The sequence below is a fragment of the Notolepis coatsorum genome (assembly GCF_963971535.1).
Source record: "Notolepis coatsorum genome assembly, chromosome: 7".
Classification (NCBI taxonomy): Eukaryota; Metazoa; Chordata; class Actinopteri; order Aulopiformes; family Paralepididae; genus Notolepis; species Notolepis coatsorum.
Window position 1 is genome coordinate 35,691,216 of NC_140171.1, and position 20,490 is coordinate 35,711,705.

The 20,490-nt window shown below is 42.8% G+C and overlaps 1 protein-coding gene across 2 annotated transcripts in view; it reads right to left on the reverse strand.

The window, feature by feature from the left end:
- Positions 1 to 3,333: 3,333 nt before the first annotated feature.
- The window catches only part of ncapg (non-SMC condensin I complex, subunit G), a 35,299-nt gene continuing 18,142 nt past the window's right edge, over positions 3,334 to 20,490 (reverse strand). For both annotated transcript variants that reach the window (XM_084318985.1, XM_084318984.1), the window contains 10 exons: positions 18,347 to 18,457; positions 17,139 to 17,258; positions 16,395 to 16,631; positions 15,608 to 15,789; positions 10,785 to 10,950; positions 5,588 to 5,755; positions 5,274 to 5,394; positions 4,958 to 5,005; positions 4,651 to 4,720; positions 3,334 to 3,764 (listed from right to left, as the gene is read on the reverse strand). In XM_084318985.1, the coding sequence (XP_084175111.1) occupies positions 3,638 to 3,764; positions 4,651 to 4,720; positions 4,958 to 5,005; positions 5,274 to 5,394; positions 5,588 to 5,755; positions 10,785 to 10,950; positions 15,608 to 15,789; positions 16,395 to 16,631; positions 17,139 to 17,258; positions 18,347 to 18,457 (1,350 nt within the window). In that variant the 3' untranslated portion in view covers positions 3,334 to 3,637. The remainder of the gene's footprint in view (positions 3,765 to 4,650; positions 4,721 to 4,957; positions 5,006 to 5,273; positions 5,395 to 5,587; positions 5,756 to 10,784; positions 10,951 to 15,607; positions 15,790 to 16,394; positions 16,632 to 17,138; positions 17,259 to 18,346; positions 18,458 to 20,490) is intronic.

Genomic DNA, 20,490 nt, shown 5'->3' on the forward strand with positions numbered 1-20,490 from the left:
ATAAAACAATGCTAAATACTGGAAAAATCCATTTATAATGCATGTCCCCTTTAAGCAAATGTGTCCTTGAAACAAGTAAAATTATCTACCAGTGCAGTAAGCAAATTTGGCTTGGCAAGACTTCTTGAAATGAGTAAAAGATATATAGGGTTCTCTCTGCTGATTGGATAGGGATACCAGAAAATGTACACTGCAGTGGATGGACTGGGAGACTCATGTTACCGACCAAACACCATCAGTGATGGCTGTCGGAATGTAGCTATGTAAGACACATTTTAACCACTTGCAGCCCCTTTAAGTCATTTTGTGATCAGATTGAGAATTTACCTATCAAGTCCCACTCTTTTCTTGAGCTCTCTGAAGCAGCAATTGTGATTGAGGATAAAGAAATGAGGGCAGGGCTTGAGATGGTGAATTGTTACTTGACCTTTAAGCAGAGACTAGATGGGTCATTGTGCTATTTCTTGTGTCAGTCTGTTGCTAGGAATGCCAAGGTCTTTGTAGATAACGGGATGAAAGGAGCAAGATTCACAGGAGCAGGTGGGATGCATGGAAATGGACTCATCTCAAACCCGCCCCCTTTTTTCTTGATCATCCAGTCACAACTGTTGCTTTTATTCAGACCAGTTTGTCAGAGGAAAGCAACAGTTGTGATTGGAGGGTCAAGAAAATAAAGCAGGGCTTGATAGTAAATTAGTTTTCCTTGAGACTTCACTCCCATGAGAACGAGTCACTTGCCTTTTAGAATTACAATGAACTTACAGGACCATCTATTGTTTGACTTAAAAAGGCACCAATGCTTTTTGTAAACTCAGCCGATATATTTAATTTAGCCTGAAGAATATTTTGCATTGTAAGAAAAAAATAACTAAGGCTGTCAAAGTTAACGCGGTATTAACGTGTTAACACCCGATTCTATTAACGCCACTATTTTTTTTAACTCATAATTAACTTTTTAGGGGAAAAAAATATATAATTTTACTTAAGCATTACATCACGCGCATCGGCTGCGCCTCGGGCCTAACGACCACCCCTAGGCATGGTTTATTGTTCACAAATCACGACTGCAAGTGGTGTAATGCTTTTATACAACTGCCACATTCATCCAACCTTATTGCTATACAATAAACACACATTAATCTAAGATTTATTGAAAAAACCATCAGCCAGAAAAAGTAGTTCCCACAACTACAAAAAAGACAAGTTGCCTCCATGTGGAAGCAGCTTGAAGTGCATCCAACCAACTAACACATCCAACTGTGTGTTATTGGAATGATTGAGAGAAGTTGCCTCCATGTGGAAGCAGCTTGAAGTGCATCCAACCAACTAACACATCGCTGCTGTCGGGACAAAACCTCATAACTCCATTTTTTGAATTTTTTTTTTATTATATAAATCAACTCTGTAGATCATCCTCCATATGTGTGTGGGTTTTACAAAGTTTAAACAATGGGAAAGCATTAAACCAATCATCTGTCTAAACCTCCTAACTCTATTCACCCTCAAATCTGTGTTAGTTTTTTTCATCTGCTGAAAAGTTGGGTTTTTGGAGTTATGAGGTTTTGTCCCGACAGCAGCGACATCCAACTGTGTGTTATTGCATCCAACTGCCTTTCAACTAAGGCATCCAACCAACTAACACATCCAACTGCCTTTCAACTAAGACATCCAACCAACTAACACATCCAACTGCCTTTCAACTAAGACATCCAACCAACTAACACATCCAACTTTTCTTTCGTTTTTAATTATGAAGTTAGTGGTTATTGGAATGATTGATTGAAAATTGTATTACCAGATGCAGAATGGGTACAATACAGTACAGCTCAATACACACAATTGTTAAGAGGATGCAGACCTACTTTCTATATAACTTCATTCTTAGATGCTTCTATAGAAAGTAGGTAAAACAAAATTTTTTAAACCTACTGTAGAGGGCCTAAACTTAACCAGTTGGAAACCAAGCGTACAGTAATAAAATTAGCAATCAATCAATCAATCAACTCAATAGGCCATGCTCACTTAGAACAGCGCAGCACCCAGCTCTCTCTCAGTCTGACTATCCCCCGTGTTGCAGACAGGAGTGTGTGTGTGTGTGCGTGTGTGTGTGTGTGGGGGGGTGTGTGGGGGTGGGTGGAGACTGAGCCAGCGTCGGACAGTGTGAGAGTGAGGGCTGCAGTCAGAGAGAAGGAAAAAGAAATTGAAAAGAAAATTGAAAATTAATCAATCAATCCACGATTTTTCTTTTGTTCTATAATGACTCAAGACCCATCAATTACATCATCCAACATTGTTTAAAGGACTAAGACATTCGCCGTGACAGAATCGCTTCATATTTAGTCGTTATGAAGCTATCAACATATCCATTTTGTTAAAGATTATTGTCCGCCATCTTGTTTTCTCCCGGAGTGAGCCGGCGGAGTGATATGTGATTCGGTTGTGGGCGGGTCCTGGGCCCAGGACCGTGGATTGTTCCCAATAAATACGTGTAAATGGACTGTTTCAGCCAATCAGAATCGAGAAGTTTGCATGCCGTTGTATAATAGACTTTAATACACTCAGGTGTATTAAATGGTAAATGGCTGCTTTTTTATATAGCGCTTTTATCCAAAGCGCTTTACAATTTGTTACTCACATTTTACCCATTCACACCGACGGCGGAGGCAACCATGCAAGGAGCCAACCTGCTCATCGGGAGCAATTAGGGGTTAAGTGTCTTGCTCAAGGACACATCGACACGCTGCCCGGGAATCGAACCAGGAACCTCCGGATTGCCAGACGACTGCTCTACCTCCTGAGCCACTATTATTGATACTCTAATTGATACTATGTTTGTTTCTGACTCAAAGTGTGTGTGTGTGTGTGTGTGAGAGAGAGGGGGGGGTTTGAGTACTCAGCCCTTGTGTGGGTGAATGTAACAAGTTCCTAACGTTTTCTTTCCCCTATTATTTCATGCACACTTTATTCATTGTTTTAAATTATTATTTTCTTTCAAGTAATTTTGTGCATCACTGTTTTGAATTTGATGCAAATTTGCAATGCATGAGGGCCAACCTTTTGTGTTAAATGGCTGCATAAAGCAAGCATTTGTTGACTCATGTTGATAAGAGTATTAAAACTTGGAACTTGAAAAAGATCTGTTTAAGGTAGATACAATAAAAAAAATATTATGAGATTAATTTGCGATTAACCACGAGTTAACTATGGACAATCATGCGATTAATCAGATTAAATATTTTTATTGATTGACAGCACTAAAAAAAACAATAAAATCACCATGTTACAAAATGCGCTCAGTGCCAATGTACTAATAATTCAGAGCGCTCAGTGGGTTTGGTTATACAAATATATATATATTTATTGGGATTAAAACAGTCAAGTGGAGCAACAAACATACAGAAACAAGTAGTAACACACAACAGGGAGAAAGAATGAGCTTCTGCTATGAAGCCTTTAACTAGGAGTCGTATGGATTTCAGAGGATGTGTTGAGTAAATTCATAATACAGACAATACAGATTTGAGTACTTTCAGGTGATGTGCAACATCCACACTCAAGGGTTTAGGCAAGTACAGTGACCGTTCAAACATGATGGTTTAAATTAACTGGCCCTAAACTCTGCTCCATGACCTTTGCCCTATGACATGTTGGCCTCCTGGTCTATAAGGGCAGTGAGGTCCAGCTTGGTCTTCTCTAGAGCGGCAGTCTTGGCCCTTCGAGAGGGACGCGCCACAGGAACAGAGTCTGGAACATTCTCTCCATCACTGAGGAACAGACAAAATGAGACGAGGGGTCAAATGTGGAGAGCGTGAGAGATGAGGTGAAATGTGGGGAGAGTGAGAGATGAGACGAGATGTGGGGAGAGTGAGAGATGAGGCGAGATGTGGGGAGAGTGAGAGATGAGGCGAGATGTGGGGAGAGAGAGGAGATGTGGGGAGAGAGATAAGGTGACATGTGGAGAGTGAGACCAGGTGAAATGTGGAGTGAGACCAGGTGAAATGTGGAGTGAGACCAGGTGAAATGTGGAGACTGAGACCAGGTGAAATGTGGAGAGTGAGACGAGGTGAAATGTAGAGAGTGAGACCAGGTGAAATGTGGAGAGTGAAACGAGGTGAAATGTGGAGTGAGACGAGGTGAAATGTGGAGAGTGAGACCAGGTAAAATGTGGAGTGAGACGAGGTGAAATGTGGAGAGAGAGACCAGGTGAAATGTGGAGAGAGACCAGGTGAAATGTGGAGAGTGAGACGAGGTGAAATGTGGAGAGTGAGACCAGGTGAAATGTGGAGAGTGAGACGAGGTGAAATGTGGAGAGTCAGACCAGGTGAAATGTGGAGTGAGACCAGGTAAAATGTGGAGAGTGAGACCAGGTGAAATGTGGAGTGAGACCAGGTGAAATGTGGAGAGTCAGACCAGGTGAAATGTGGAGAGTGAGACCAGGTGAAATGTGGAGTGAGACCAGGTGAAATGTGGAGTGAGACCAGGTGAAATGTGGAGAGTCAGACCAGGTGAAATGTGGAGTGAGACCAGGTGAAATGTGGAGTGAGACCAGGTGAAATGTGGAGAGTGAGACCATGTGTATTATATTCTGGCATATATCCCAGAGGGAGAGCAATCATTTACCCATTGTCATAATCATATTGAAACACTCACCTTTCTTCTGATGAATCTGCCCTTTTGCTGGTCTTTCTTACACTTTTGGCTGTGGTACCTTTCCTCTGGCCTGTGCGCGCACACACACACACACACAATTACCTCAAAATGCTGTGCTAGGTCTCTTCTAAAAGTTCTTTATAGATATAGATGGAGATCTTTATTGATAATGAAACATATCTACAAGTATACATATAAGGCCCACCATTATCAAAAGGATAAAAACACAATAAAGCTTACAGCTTATTTCCATTGCGGTCCTTTGCCGCTAGGCATAGTCACCATTTCATATGAATCAAGATATTACCTCTTTTGGGCCTCTTGACAGATTTAGATGAATCTTCTGCGGCAGCCTCTGGAGGTAGAAAGAGGACAGAGGAATCACTTTCACATGTCTGCATTCCCTTGCTATCGTCGGCTGAACGGGACGGAGGGTGGCACGTTTTAATCCACTTAGCCACATTGTGGTAATAGGAGATAATCCTGTTCTAGAGAGGGGAGTTGTGACAGGCTGCATAGAAATCTTCTGTTAAGCCGACACCAAGACGCTTGTGTGCGTGTTTATCCTGTGTGGGAGTGCAGAACGTTTATTCCAGCGTAACTCTGGCATTGTGCTCCCATACCGTCGGAATTGACGTTGAGCGGCTGCAGTGCGCTGGCGTTCAGCTCAATCTGGTCCTTAGAATCCACTAGCTGACTTATCACCTTCTCCACAGCACGGAGACACACACGCTCCTTCACCACCTAGAGAAGGAGGAGGAGAGATGGAGGGAGAGAGGGATGAAGAGACTGAGCATTAAACTGCAATCTACCATCTGCAGGTCAAGATTGGCATGCGTGTGTGTGTGTGTGTGTGTGTGTGTGTGTGTGTGTGTGTGTGTGTGTGTGTGTGTGTGTGTGTGTGTGTGTGTGTGTGTGTGTGTGTGCACGCGTCTACCTGTGTGATCTGCTGCAGCAGTGTCAGGAGGTCTTTCCTAGACGTCTCATCGGTGCTGAGCTGCAGGTTGCAGAGGATCTTGGCGTACAGGCGCACCTCAGGGGCAGTGGGGTCCTTCACTATCTCCCCACACAGTCGTACTGCCAGGTAGTCATGGACACACACCTCCTGCAAACACATGCATACAAACTCAGTCTATTGACAACAGTACCCCTTATATGGATCTCAACATGCTTACATTTCAGCCCTGATGTGAAGAGAAGGATTTTTCCTCAGATAATTATCATCAGTCTGAGAAATAAAGCACGTGGGACTAGCATTATATTGAACACGGACAGTTACTTTAACCAGGGACCATTTGTGCTTAATTCATCGCCCTATGCCATATAACTTGGGCATCACAGTTTACATTTAGCTTACAAGTTCTGTACAACAAGTTATGAGGATGGGTGCAACTAAGGGTAAGTGGTATCACTTGTCAGTGTTGAACTTTGAGTACTACAGTACACACCAAGTGCATAGTAGTATAGATATTAGCATAGTAGGTAGCAGTATAGGCATAGTAGCATAGACAGAGTAGCAAAGTAGACAATATTAAGACTGTAAGGTTTTTTAATTGTTTTTTTCAGATATTGATTGGAGTAGTGTGTTTTTAGTCAACAGCGGAAAATTGCAATACTCAATATCCTTAAGTTTGCAATGCATTGGTCCGAATATAAACACTATAGATATAAGTAGTGTTGCACGATACACAGATACTAGAAAAGTATCGCAATACCCAGCTGTTAAAAACGGTTCAATACTCCATTTTATTAGTATCGATACTTTTAGAATAATAGCCTGATGCTGTATTTTTTACGAGTTGAGTGGATGCGTGACCTGCTCCGCACCCGTGTGTGTGAGAGAGAACACGCTTTTGTGTAGTGGGCGTGTCAAGTGTCGACTGAGCATAGGGAAAATAGACATCCCTGAATGTCTTATTTCATAATATAAAGTTTCTGAACGGACGTGTGGATTAAACCAAGTTGTATGCAGTGATGAACGGTCTTTCCCAGCGGAACAGAAGTTACTTAACGTTACACAGTTGTGCTATTCATGCAGGAGTCATCTGCCAACAAAAATTTTGTTTCAACAAATGTATTCACAAAATGGATTACCATCCAAATGTTATTGAAGACTCCTGTGGCCAGTAAGTACCGTCCATTTCGGACTATAAGCCGCACCTTTCCCCCCCATTTTTCGACCCTGAGGCTTATATAACGGTGCAGCTTATATGTGACTCACGTGACCAAACCCGAAAATGTTAAAATCGAAATATTGCTTTTTTGACTGCATTGAAATGTTATTTATCTGTTCCCTTATTTGCTAAACTTAATACAACTTGTAAATGAGTTAATTCTTGTTATTTGTCCGACAGTATTGTGTCCCAATGCTGGTGGGAAGACCACAAACGAGAAGCTGGGTGTGGTCCGTCTGCGCATGCACTTAGCGAGGTGTTGAAACACACAAGAATAGCGAAATGTTAATACACTTATCATAACGTTATAAGTTATAGCAACTTAACTTGTGACAAACGCCAGTGTTATTACGCGTTGCACTGACTCCGAAAAGACCATCATAAAAAGCAAGTCGGGCCGTTTTGTCATTAAACAACATTAAATCACATTTAGAATGTCACAAATTTTATGAGCGAACGAATTTCGTTTGAGTGTATTTATTGCAACCTAATGTCATCAGAAAGTAATTTAATAAACTACAGTTTAGTACTGTTTTCGCCTCGACAGTCGCCACTATGCGCGCACCTCTGCCTTGTCATCTCTCCCCTATGCTGCACCTCTGCCTTGTCATCTCGCCCCTATGCTGCACCTCTGCCTTGTCATCTCGCCCCTATGCTGCACCTCTGCCTTGTCATCTCTCCCCTATGCTGCACCTCTGCCTTGTCATCTCGCCCCTATGCTGCACCTCTGCCTTGTCATCTCGCCCCTATGCTGCACCTCTGCCTTGTCATCTCGCCCCTATGCTGCACCTCTGCCTTGTCATCTCGCCCCTATGCTGCACGCTCTTTAGAACAACAGCTTGGCTAGAAAGACTTAACCCTTCGTGTGTCTTGGCTTGACTGCAGCAGCGATTGGAAGCAGTGCCTGTAGTGTTCTGTTGCTTCTCTTTGTGACTCGTTGGTGTACCGGCAGCGTGCAGCGCAACAATCAGAATAAGAAATGATCTGGCTAGATTGACCCACATCATATGAATACTAGGTCCTCCTTATAATACATTTAGTCATTTTGCTGAGGAAAGGGGGGGGGGGGGGGGGGGGGGGTTGCGATGCGATGTGTTTGCTCAAAATAAAGTACCAAACATTTGCATATGCAACAAAGAAAATAGGCCTTTACAATATTCAAAAGAAAATGGGAAAACTCAAAGAAAATAAACAACTTAGGTATTATATTTCTTTTGGAAGATGGATTTTTACAGCTAACGGCCACTAGGGGACCTCCTAAATCTACCCTAAAAACGAAAGCGTGCAGGTAGCGCGCAAAAGTAAAGGTGGAACCGAGAGACAGAACGAGAGCAAGACAGACAGACATTACGAGAGCGAGACAGTTTGTGCAAAGGAAGTTTTCATGCACAAACCCTCATTATGGAAAACAAACGTAGATATGCATATTATGCAGCTTTTAAGTTAAAGGCAGTCAATCTGGCAGTAAAAGAAGGAAATAGAGCTGCTGCACGTACCCTTGGCATCAATGAGTCAATGGTGAGACGTTGGAGACGCCAGCGGGAAGAACTGTCTCAATGCAAAAAGTCAAAAAAAGCTTTCAGAGGTAATAAAAGCAGATGGCCCGAACTTGAAGACTTTCTTGAAGATTGGGTGAACACACAGAGAGCAGACGACCGAGGTGTTTCCACCGTACAGATCCGACTGAAGGCCAAAACAGAAAATTTTGAGGTGGACCATCTTGGTGTTTCAGATTTATGAGACGAAAGGGACTGTCCATCAGGGCACGGACGACTGTGTGTCAGCAACTTCCTCCCGACTACCAGGAAAAAATAACAAACTTCGGCGAATTCACACAAAGAAAGATAGAGGAATATTCCATCGGACCAGATCATAAATATGGATGAAGTGCCTTTGACCTGCCTCTCACTAGGACTGTTAACAAGAGAGGTGAATCGTCCATCACATTGAGAACCACTGGCCACGAGAGAACGAATTTCACTTGTGTTCTTGGCTGCACAGCATCTGGATTAAAGCTTCCGCCAATGGTGATTTTAAAGCGGATTACAATGCCAAAAGAAAAGATCCCGAACGGCATCTCCTTTAAAGTCAACAAGAAAGGGTGGATGATGGAAAGCGTAATGAAGGAGTGGCTGAATGAGTACTACGTCAAGCGCCCTGGAGGATTCTTTCGCCAAAAAAAAGCTTTGCTCGTTTTGGACAGCATGAGGGCCCATATAACAGAGTCTGTGAAAGCAGCCATCAAGAGCACAAACTCAATTCCAGCTGTGATTCCTGGGGGCACAACGAAGCATCTGCAGCCACTTGACATCAGTGTCAATCGTGCGTTCAAAGTGGCTCTACGCGTTCAGTGGGAGGCGTGGATGACTAGCAGCGATAAATCCTTCACCAAAACTGGTCACATGCGAAAAGCAACATTCGCTCAAGTTTGCGCGTGGATCCTGACAGCGTGGAGGAGTGTCAAAACATCCACGATCACCAACGGGTTCCGAAAGGCTGGACTGCTGCGTGATGAAGAGGAGGACGCCGCCACAGCTGAGGCCCTTCAGAGGCTGTTCGATTCTGACAGTGACGAAGAGGAGTTTGTTGGTTTTGGGAGCGACAACGAAGGAGAGAGGCGTTTCTGACACTGAAGATGAGGACTTTGGTGGTTTTAGTACGCAGGAAGAAGAAGAAGATGAGGATTAATGACTTGACTTTTCTGGTTACAGCAGCAGTGTACTGCACCTTAGCCTAAAAGATGAAGACGAGGATTACCGGTAATGACTTTTCTGGTAGGCTGATTACCGTATATTTTAAGCAGCCGTGTTACTGCAACTTTAGGCTTACGCGTGTTACAGGCACTTTATTTTACACTTTAAAAAAAAACACATTTAATTTAGCCATTGATATTGCCTCGTCAAGCGCTGTAAACTGGTTGCAATTCCCCCTCCTCCTCCTCACAGTCCTCGCAGCCAGTCGTACAATGAGCGAGAGTTAAAATAGGCTATAGGCTTCTAAAACTATTTAATATGCTAAACTTCTTTTTAAATTATTTTATTCACATTTCTTTATTTAATTTAATTGTTCCCGACATAATGATATATGCCCCGACCAGATCCTTGACTCCGTTGCGATACAGATTAATTAGAATAGTAAGTGGCTATCTTTTTTTTTACCAGCTGTAGATCAATGCCGGTACGTGCGCTGGGAGCGCACCGTTTAAGTTTGAAAGTTGAAAAGTTTGTGTGTCTGAAACGCTATGTGATACTGTACAGTACAGTTTACACAGCACAGTACATGTTCTGTATACTATTGCACTAAATGGTAACACTTGTTATGCAAATATGCAACTTGTTTGTTGAAATGTTAATAAATGGGAGCTTCCTCAAACATCCATCTCTTTCCCGACAATCCCCTCTGTGCACGAACACTTACATATGGTAATTAAACATTAAAACACCTGCAGCTTATAGTCCAGTGCGGCTTATTATATGTACACATCATTCAATTTAGCTGCTGCAGCTTATATTCAGGTGCGGCTTATAGTGGGAAAATTACGGTATGTACTATGTACGTCTGACTTTTCCTAACCATTTGCAGCTACGCAATATGTGCAGATGTGCTGCGTTAAATGCGTGAATGTGCGAGCATCTCTCTCTCTCTCTCCCTCCCTCTAACATAGTGTGGAGTGGAGAGATGACATAACAAATGGACATTAGCTATAGTATATAGCTCAGCAGCTGTAACAGAATAATTTGATGTTTCTACAGCGTCAAAATATAAATTATAATTAATTAATGAATTTTATAAAGAATTTACCATGTTCCGTCATCAAAATGTTGGTATCGTGACAACACTAGATATAAGAGGGTCATTTAACATTACTGCATACACTAGTGGGCAGAAAATAATGTGAGAAACGCAACTTTTACAAATTGGTAAGAGTAAATGTGATGTGTTGACAGAATGGTTCCTTACCTCTGTGTTTGTTGAAGGTTTGATGAGGGCGCTGGGGCGGGTCAGCTCCACAAGCAGCTCAGCCACGTTGGAGACGTCCACCTCGGCCAAGGGAGAGGTGGCCGGGGCAAACATCAGAGTCTGCATTATGGGCAGGAAGCACTCTTCCACTACCTCCTGGTGGGCCCTGAGAAACAAACACTCTACTTAGAGCTCGTCCTCAACTTAAAACACTCTTCCACAAAATAAATTGTTTGCTGGGGTGTCCCTGTGGTCTGTATGAGAGCACAAACCCCGCCCTCTTTTCTTGATCCTCCAATCACAGCTGAAGACACATTCACAGGGTATCTGCAGGTTTAGCCCAGTCATATTTAATGCTTTTTAAGACTTTTTAATGCCACTCAGAATTAAATTTAATACCAATTTCACAATAACAAAATGACAAAAATCATGCAATGACACCAATTAGTTTAAGTTTAGGGACACATTGGTCCAAAGATGTTTATTAAAACATAACTTGGAAACTTAAAAATCTTGAACTTAAAGGAGTAACTGGATTGGATGAATTTCAACAAAGGGGTGACCAAACATAAATAGCAAATATAACTAAATATACCAGGGGCCAAGCAGCAAGTGCAACAGCCACTGTCAGAACACATAACTATTACCACCCTCCCCAGGGTATCAAAAAAGTCAACCAACAAACAAGATTCTTGTGCCGGATCTCCTCTCTGGTAAACAAGAATAGTAATACCCTGAAGACTCTAACAGGAGCACTCATTCAAGGGTACTACGACTATGCTTGCACCTCATGGTACCAAAGCACCTCAAAGGCCCTAAAAACAAGATTACAAACATCACAAAACAAACTGGTCAGACTACTGCTTAACCTCACTCCTAAAACCCACTTTACCCCTGCCCACATTCAAAACCGCTCTTAAAGAGCACCTACGGGAGGCTGCAATTAGAAACTGGGCATCGTAAATGTCCAAACCCCCCCCACCCCCCCTCCTAATGTACAGTCTCCTCCCCATCATATGTATATATTTTCTGTTAGGATCTCTGGGTAACAGTACTGTATATTTGCATATCGTATATGTCACAATTGTAACACTACAGTACTATATAGTATACCTGTATGTCATGTATGTCCCTATGCCATAAATGTCATGATGTCATGTATGTTGAGTATGTCATAAATGTCATGTCACTAATTGAAAATGGGGGACCCTGATGTAAACAAGACACACGTCTTTCTCTGGTCTGCATCCCCTTAACAATTGTGTGTATTGAGCCGTACTGTATTGTACCCATTCTGCAATCTGTTAAATAAAGTTTTCATTCATTCATCCAGTTGTTTTGTTTTTGTGGTTTTGGTTGAATGAATACTTTGTTTAACAGATTGCAGAATGGGTACAATACAGTACGGCTCAATACACACAATTGTTAAGGGGATGCAGACCAGAGAAAGACGTTTGTCTTGTTTACATCAGGGTCCCCCATTTTCAATTCATAGTGACATTTATGACACTCAACATACATGACATTTATGGCATAGGGACATACAGGTATATAGTACTGTACCGTTACATTTGTGACATATACGATATGCAAATATACAGTAGTTACCCATAGATCCTAACATACATGGGAGGATACTGTACGTCATTAGGAGGGGGTGGGTGGGAGGAAAAAATACATAGTGGGTGAAGATCTCATCGAACATAAAACACAAACATGTCCTTGTTTACATCCGTGAATAGATTATTTTCAAGTTAAGACCTCAGCTTCAAGCTTTGGCGTGGAGCCGAATGTTATCCGGACTTCTGTTGGTGCAGATGTTATAGTCCTACCTGAGATGGCGCAGCTGGTGTGGAGGCAGGGGCCGAAAATAAATGCGAAATAGTAGTTTGCAGGCGGTTTTTGCAGAACGCTCAGCATGTGCGACGCGACTGCTTTTTTTTTAAATTTTTTGCAGCGGGGCTTGTAATGGTCTTTGACTGGGACCAACCATCGCGCAAACAGTGGATTGTCAAGCCAGTTCTCGTTAAATTGGCACTTAGTTTCCCATATTAACGAGTGCAAATGCTAAACTAAACTAAACGTTACATTAGCGTTATCGCTTCGCCTTGCTAACGTTAGCTAGACTCCGTTGCTGAAATGGTTCCCCGGCCAACACATTACACAAGGAGTTGTGTTGGTTCCGCCCCATTCCGGTCTGCGTGATTCTACAATGAAAAGTCAAACTTTATCTCCCGTTGTAGTTTTCCCCCAGATTTCATAATAAAACATAAGATGACATGGGATTTTATCTTTCCTTTCTATGGCATTTTTAAGACCTCTGAAAATGGATTTAAGACATTTTAAGACAAACTAAGGCCTTAATAATTGATAAATTTAAGACCTTTTAAGACTTTTTAAGGATCCGCGGACACCCTGCATTCACACCCTGAGAGTATGTACACATACACTAGGGCAGGGGTGGCCAACCCGCGGCTCACGAGCCGCATGCGGCTCTTTGCCCGTCAATGTGCGGCTCTTCCATCCAAAAAAAATAATAATTATAATATATATATATATTTTTTTTACGTCACTCATTCCATAAGGACGTAGAATAAACATTTAAAGGCTTGAGTAAATTGTAATGAACCAAAGGAGAATACGGTATCAATTCTATTTAAAAAATAAATTCTCTTTGACAGTGAATAACACCATGCTAAAATTTACCAGACCTGAAAAATCGAAGCAAATTAATAAAGGGAAGATGATTAAACAGAAGGTTTTGTAGATACAGTACTGAATTCTGCCATCTTTTTTATAATGTAAATTTCTCCACCATTTTTCATCGTATTGCAACACCGTTTTTTGCAAGACGTTCACAGAAAGGTAGAGAAACTCTGCGTTCTGTTTTATGGCAATAACGGTCAGGTTTGTGGGAGATAATACCCAAAAATAAGAGAAATAAAAAAGTTAATCCAGAAGTCAGATGATTGACAGGGGCTGGTGTGAGCTGGGTAGGGTCGTTTTTCGAAATTCAAAAGCCCTGAGTCTCTTCCTTCAAAAGACTACACTCACTTTTGGATGTGCCACTTCCTCCTGTGAATATGCGCCGGTTTCCGACTCAATGCCCTGAGATTTCTATAATCTTATATTTCACTAATAAAAGTTAAAATAATCGGTAAACAAACGTAATGCTGAAAATACACTTTTACTGTATATCTCGGGCTTAAGAGGTTAACCCTGTGAGGCCCAAATTAAAAAGACATTAGCAACTTCAGAGGCCAGAGGGTGGGACATAAACACATTTACTATCAAATAGCATTGTGAGGCTGAACAACAGGACCAATTGACTATACATGTGCTTAACATTTTTTAAATAAACATTCTTTTTTTTAAATGGCTAAAAGTGATTTTGTAATTTTGCAACCGTGGGTCTCACAGGGTACTTTTAACCCTGTGAGGCCCAAATAAAAAAGACATTAGCAACTTCAGAGGCCAGAGGGTGAGACCTATAACACATGAAGGGTGCCGTGACTGAAAAAAAAGGTGGTACCACAGTAATTTTTGTGGCTCTTTCTCACTCACCCTATTCGTTTCTATTCCGTTCCGTTCTGGCCCGTTCCGAGATCTGATGCAAACTCCCCCCCCCCTCTAGTTTGCGTACACACTGCAGTCTTGTTTCGTTCCGGGTTCTGTTTACGGTTTGCCTTTTGAGCGTTTACGCTTGCCGTAGGCGTAGGCGATGATGTCACGTTCGAAAATGTAAACACAGGAAGTGTTAACATGGCGCTGGAGGCTGGATGCTGATATAAAATGAATAAATAAGCAATAAATATGAAGTTATATTTGAACCTCTGTTGTCAAGCCTTGTCAATATAACCCACCCCATTTTATCACGAATGGATGGTGTTGTAGAGTTCGCTTTTGAGCGTTTCCCAGGGCTAACGCTAAGCTAACGGTTAACGCTAGTTAGCTTAGCCTAGTCTAGTATAGCCTGTAGCACTTTTTCTTTTCAGCAAAGAACGTGCAATAAACAAAACGGATACATTCACTGTGTGTTCTGCCTCTTTTCTCACGAATGGAACTCTGTTGTAGAGTCCGCTTTTGAGCGTTTTGCAGGGTTAACGTTAAGCTAACAGCTAACGCGGTCGGCCTGTCCAGCAGCTAACATTATCCCATCTTTCGTGGCAATTATATTACATGTCATTGATCTACTGGTCGACCACGGCCGACTGGTTGGGCACCACTGGTCTAATAGAAATAAATGCATTCAAACAAGAAACTAATGTATAGAAAATAGCATGGCAAACAAAAATTGCCAGGCCTAATGCGAGTCAGGGAAGTGCTGTGCGTTTGTAACGTGGCTTCATGTTTTCAGCCACTTGTTTTTGGTTGAGGTCTGAACTCTCAAATTGCCCATAAATATCGTTTTTGTGGGTATTCTCCAGTTGTTGCTGTGGTGTTATCTGCCCAAAATTCAAGCAAGCATGACAGTAACGACGTTGTGTGTGTCACGCCCCCCGCACGGCGCGATTCCGAGACCACCTAATCCAACTGATCCCGTTCAGCGGGGGGTAAAACGAATCAGCGCCGTTTCGCACCCCAAAAGGGGTGAGTGAGAACACTCCCCCCCCGTGCTCCGGGGCGGTGATTCGATCCCAAAGGCTGAGTGAGAAAGGCCCCTTAGTCTCTGACTGGTTGGCCACCCCTGCACTAGGGGATCTATTTTGTTCCTAGAAAAGATCGTGTGTGAAACATGAAACATTAAAATACAATGTAGTAATTTTGTCACAGCCGGAGTAGCAGATAATTAATATGGTGATACGTGTGTGTTTGAGAGTGACCTGCTCTCCCGGGAATATAGCTGAAAGAAGACTCCCAAGCAGTGGCGTAGTCGGGTGTCGTCCTCGGTGACAGGGTTGTACCATAGCAATACCAGGCGAGACAGCAGTTTGGAGCTGGAGATACAGCCGGTGTACATGAGCTTGGCTAGACCCTCTGCCGTCTCCGTCCGCAGCTCAGACACCTAGCCATGGAGGACACATATTATAGACACCTAGCCATGGAGGACACACATATTATAGACACCTAGCCATGGAGGACACATTATAGACACCTAGCCATGGAGGACACACATATTATAGACACCTAGCCATGGAGGACACACATTTATAGACACCTAGCCATGGAGGACACACATATTATAGACACCTAGCCATGGAGGACACATATTATAGACACCTAGCCATGGAGGACACACATATTATAGACACCTAGCCATGGAGGACACACATTTATAGACACCTAGCCATGGAGGACACACACATTATAGACACCTAGCCATGGAGGACACACACATTATAGACACCTAGCCATGGAGGACACACGCACATATTATAGACACCTAGCCAATGGAGGACACGCATATTAGACACCTAGCCATGGAGGACAGATATTTATAGACACCTAGCCATGGTGATGGAGGACACACACACACACAGACATATAGACAAGTCCTAAACTTAAGGATTTTACTTACTTTATCCTAGGAAAAGAATTACAGAGTATTCATTAAAATGACTACACCATATTCGCTGCCAGTGAATGCACACAGAGTAAGTCCACACCCACCTCACTGTCCAGGAAGTCTGACAGCATCACAAGGATGCTCTGTGCAGTGTCCTCTTGTGCTTCCGCCTTCTCCTCCACCTCCTCCACCTCCTCTTCCTGTCTCTCTGGCGAATGGGAGGGCAGTGCTGTCTGAGTGGATGGTTTGTCAGAGAGCAGCTGGAAGCCGTAGAGCAGCAGGAGGTCGATGACGGCCCGCAGAGCAGTAATACGGATCTTAACCTCGTCCAACTGGGCAATCTGTACACACACACACACAGTGGTGACTGAGAAATAATGCAAATGTATAGCCGGGTTTTCCAACCACATCAAGGCTCTTGTGCGTGTGCGCATCAAAGGGGGCAAAAAGGAACATAATCCTGGTCATCAACAGAGCAGACTACAATATATCTGCATTTGTTAGACATGCTAATAATCTAACCAATCGTAACCCAAACTTGCTATGTAAAAGAGTCACATTCACAGCCCTTCTGATTTGGCTAAATGGCATCCAGCAGTTTTCATCTGAAACAACTTTTTATCAGGAGAGTGCCGTGGTTTAGCGCAGCAGCTCAGGACAGGTTAGTGGAGACTTGGTCACGTGATTCAGCAGGTATTGTCGAGTGGGTCGGGCACAGTTGCACATATATTGCTATAATTTACGTTTGGCCATTTGTGTTCACAATACGTGTGGCAGATTTGCAGCACTATACATAACACCTCTTTGTGAGTGTTGATGCGAGTGTTGATGTGAGTGTTTGAACTGACCTGCAGAAGCAGCACCATGTGTGTCTTGGCCAGCTCCTTGCTGTGCAGAGTGCAGGTCCCCAGACACAACACGGCCATGTTGCGCACAGCCTTGTGGGTGTTGGCTACACTGGGCAGGATCTGACATGGAGAGAGGAATCAGTTTGACTTCCACCATCTATTACTTAGAAACTACAAGGACTGAATCTAATTAAGAGCGAGAAGTAATGTATACTGACCAACAGGGTAGGAATGGAAATGATACGCAATCTTAGTTTTTACAAGCCAAATGGATGTTTTGAATACAATAGATCTTCATAGGTTTCAACACCTGCCAAGCAGCTGATGGAACTGACAAACTTATCAAGTCAGCAGCCAGAATTTGCTAGCATTTGGTTGGCATTATTTCCCACCCTGTTGATAAAACGTATATATTAAAGGACAAGGACAGAGTGTAAAATATGTTTTTTTTTTTTTTTTCAAACATATCCTAAGACTAAAACCTACAATGCATTTCTTCTACTTATAAGAATGGTCCATCCAGCCAATACCAGATCCAATACCAGATTCTAGCTCGTATCCAGAAGTCAAAGAAAGTCATTGTTCAAAAACAAGTCAGTCTGCTTTAGTTTAGCATAATATGTAGAGCTGGGTGTCACCATTGATTTCGATTAGATTCCAATTCACAAGGTCCCGATTCAATTCACGATTAGGCATATTTCAGCTTCAATACCAATTTTGTTTGGATATGAAAGAGATGATCAGAGAACTAATGCTGTAAATTGTACAAGTAACCCTCTAACCTGGGGCATTATTCCAACCCTCCATTAATGTACTTTTTATTTAACATGACCAACAACACACTGCAGCAGTCAACACAATATAGTGTGCATATATATATAAATACATTTAAATATTGATCTGGGATGAATCTATATACAAGAATTTTAACCCAGCCCTCATAATGTGAGCTAGAATCTGGTGTTGGCTGGATGGATCTACTTGGTTTTGGTCTTTTTGTAGGATATGTTGACAATAGGAAAAAGAAAAAGATCACACCAGCCTTATCCTCTAAATAGAGTTAGATTAAAAGAATGCACCAAGAGATCTGGGGAGAAGAGGGACAGGAGAACATAAAGTAGAGATGGACAGATCATGGATGATGAATGTCTACCAGTGAAGAGATGATTGACAATTGAATAAATTAATGGATATGGTGAACGTCTTACCAGTGAAGAGATGATGCCGCTCATGGTGGGTCCCATACGAGTCTTGATGCTCAGTTGTTTCAGCAGCTCAGCACACATTGTAAGACACCTAAGCAGCGTCTCCGGGTCGCTCTGAGATGAAAAAAAACAGCACAACACACATGTGGATAAATGTATTTATAATTCAAGGGCGGCTGGGTAGCACAGTGGACTAAGCACTTGCCTACCAACACAGAGACTCTGGGATCGAATCCAGCCGCCAGCGGTACCTCCGGCTTGGTCAGTCGTCCCTACTAACACAATTGGCAGTGTTAGCGGGTGGGAAGCCGGTGGGGTATGGGTCCTGATCGTTGTAAACTGCGACTCCTACTGGTCAGTCGGGGCACCGGTTCAGCAGGGAGGGGATCTGGGGGAAACCTCTGCACGCGTTGGCGACTCCACATGTATCGGAGGAGGCATGTGGTAGTTGTACACCCTCCCCAGTCTGACAGTGGGGCAATGCACGCAACGACCAGGAAGGGAATTGGCATACAGTCTAAAATTGGGATGGGTGAAAATACAGAAAAGCCCAAAAATATATAGAATTATATATATATACGTTTACACCTTGGCTGTGTCCGATACATCCATACACACACACACATAGGTTCACGTGCACGCAAATGCACGAACACGGAAGGGCATATGCCCAGGTACACACCCATTTGTAGACGCATGGACACACACACACTCCCACACCTCTTCCAATTTATTTTATTCTATATCACCCAATCAGGCACCCTTTTTTGTGTTTAACGGGGCATGTTGGCTGCCCTTGCTCGGGAGTAAGATGTTCTGCCTTATTTCAGGGCCTGCTTGATGTGAGGTTGTTAATGTTAATGTATTATGGTTATGCTTACCGTTCACCGCTGCCACCTATATTACCCTACCTGGTTGGGTGTATCCCACTGGACAGCTGAAGACCTTATATAATACCAAGATCTGAGTAAGGTTTTTTTTTATTTTTTTTTACTCTTACTTTTCTTTTCTTTCTCTTTATTATTTTCTTTTACCTAAGGGGCTCGACGGGGGCCTGAGCGGCTGGCTCCATAGGTAGAACACCTCCAACATTATGTGTGGATTAGTTTCTGAAGGGTATTTTGGGCACCTTGTTTTTTATAGGTGTCGGGGGGGGGGGGGGGGGGGTTACCGGACTTGTACATTCAACATGCTTAACTGATCAGACGTCTGTTTTGCTTTTCACCTGCAGTTGTGCTGAGCTCTCTCTAGTTTCTTTAATAGTTGTCATACAGAAGTACAGAATACTTTTATACAAAATGCTTCTTACTGTTACGCTCCAGAGACTGTGCTAGACAAGATAAGTATGAAATAAAATAAGTAGCATGTAAAAAGAAGTAAAAATAGAGGTCCCAGTGTTCAGTATAGACATATGTACAATGTTCGATGCAGACTAGAAGTAACGGAGTTACCATACAATATACAATATACTATGCAATGTACTAATATACAATACTATATATAGTGCAAAGCAGAAATGGGATGAGGTACAATTTACAGTAAGGTGTATGAGTTGTAGTGCAAATCCTTTATCAATAAATATAAAGTGTGTTTAGGTGATCTAAAGTGTGTGGAGAGTGGGTGCTGCAGTGTGTTGTTTGTTTAAAGTGAGTGTGTGCGTGTGGATGTGTGTGCTGTGTGCATTTGATGGTTGTTGCATAGTGTTTATTGTTCGTTGAGCAGCCTGATGGCCTGGGGATAGAAGCTTCTTCTGAGTCTTTCTGTGCTCGCCTTGAGACTCCGGTATCGCTTGCCTGACCGCAGCAGTTCAAAGAGGCAGTTGTTCGGGTGGCTGGAGTCCTTGATGATTCTCTTAGCCTTACCCCTGCACCGCTTGTTGTAAATGTTCTTACTCTAGGTTCTCTAGGTTCCCGATGCATGGCCTCTCTCAACTACTATGATCGACACGGGTGATACCATGGGGCTGGAAGGGCGCTCTGTCTATTTCGTGAGTTGGAATGTTAAATCACTCAACCACCCAGTAAAGCGTAAGAAGGTACTTACACATTTAAAACAACTCAAATTGGATGGATAAGGCCTTCGACAGTTGGGCTGGGAGTGGAGTGATTACGCTGTCTGACCTCTATATAGACGGCAACTTTGCCTCC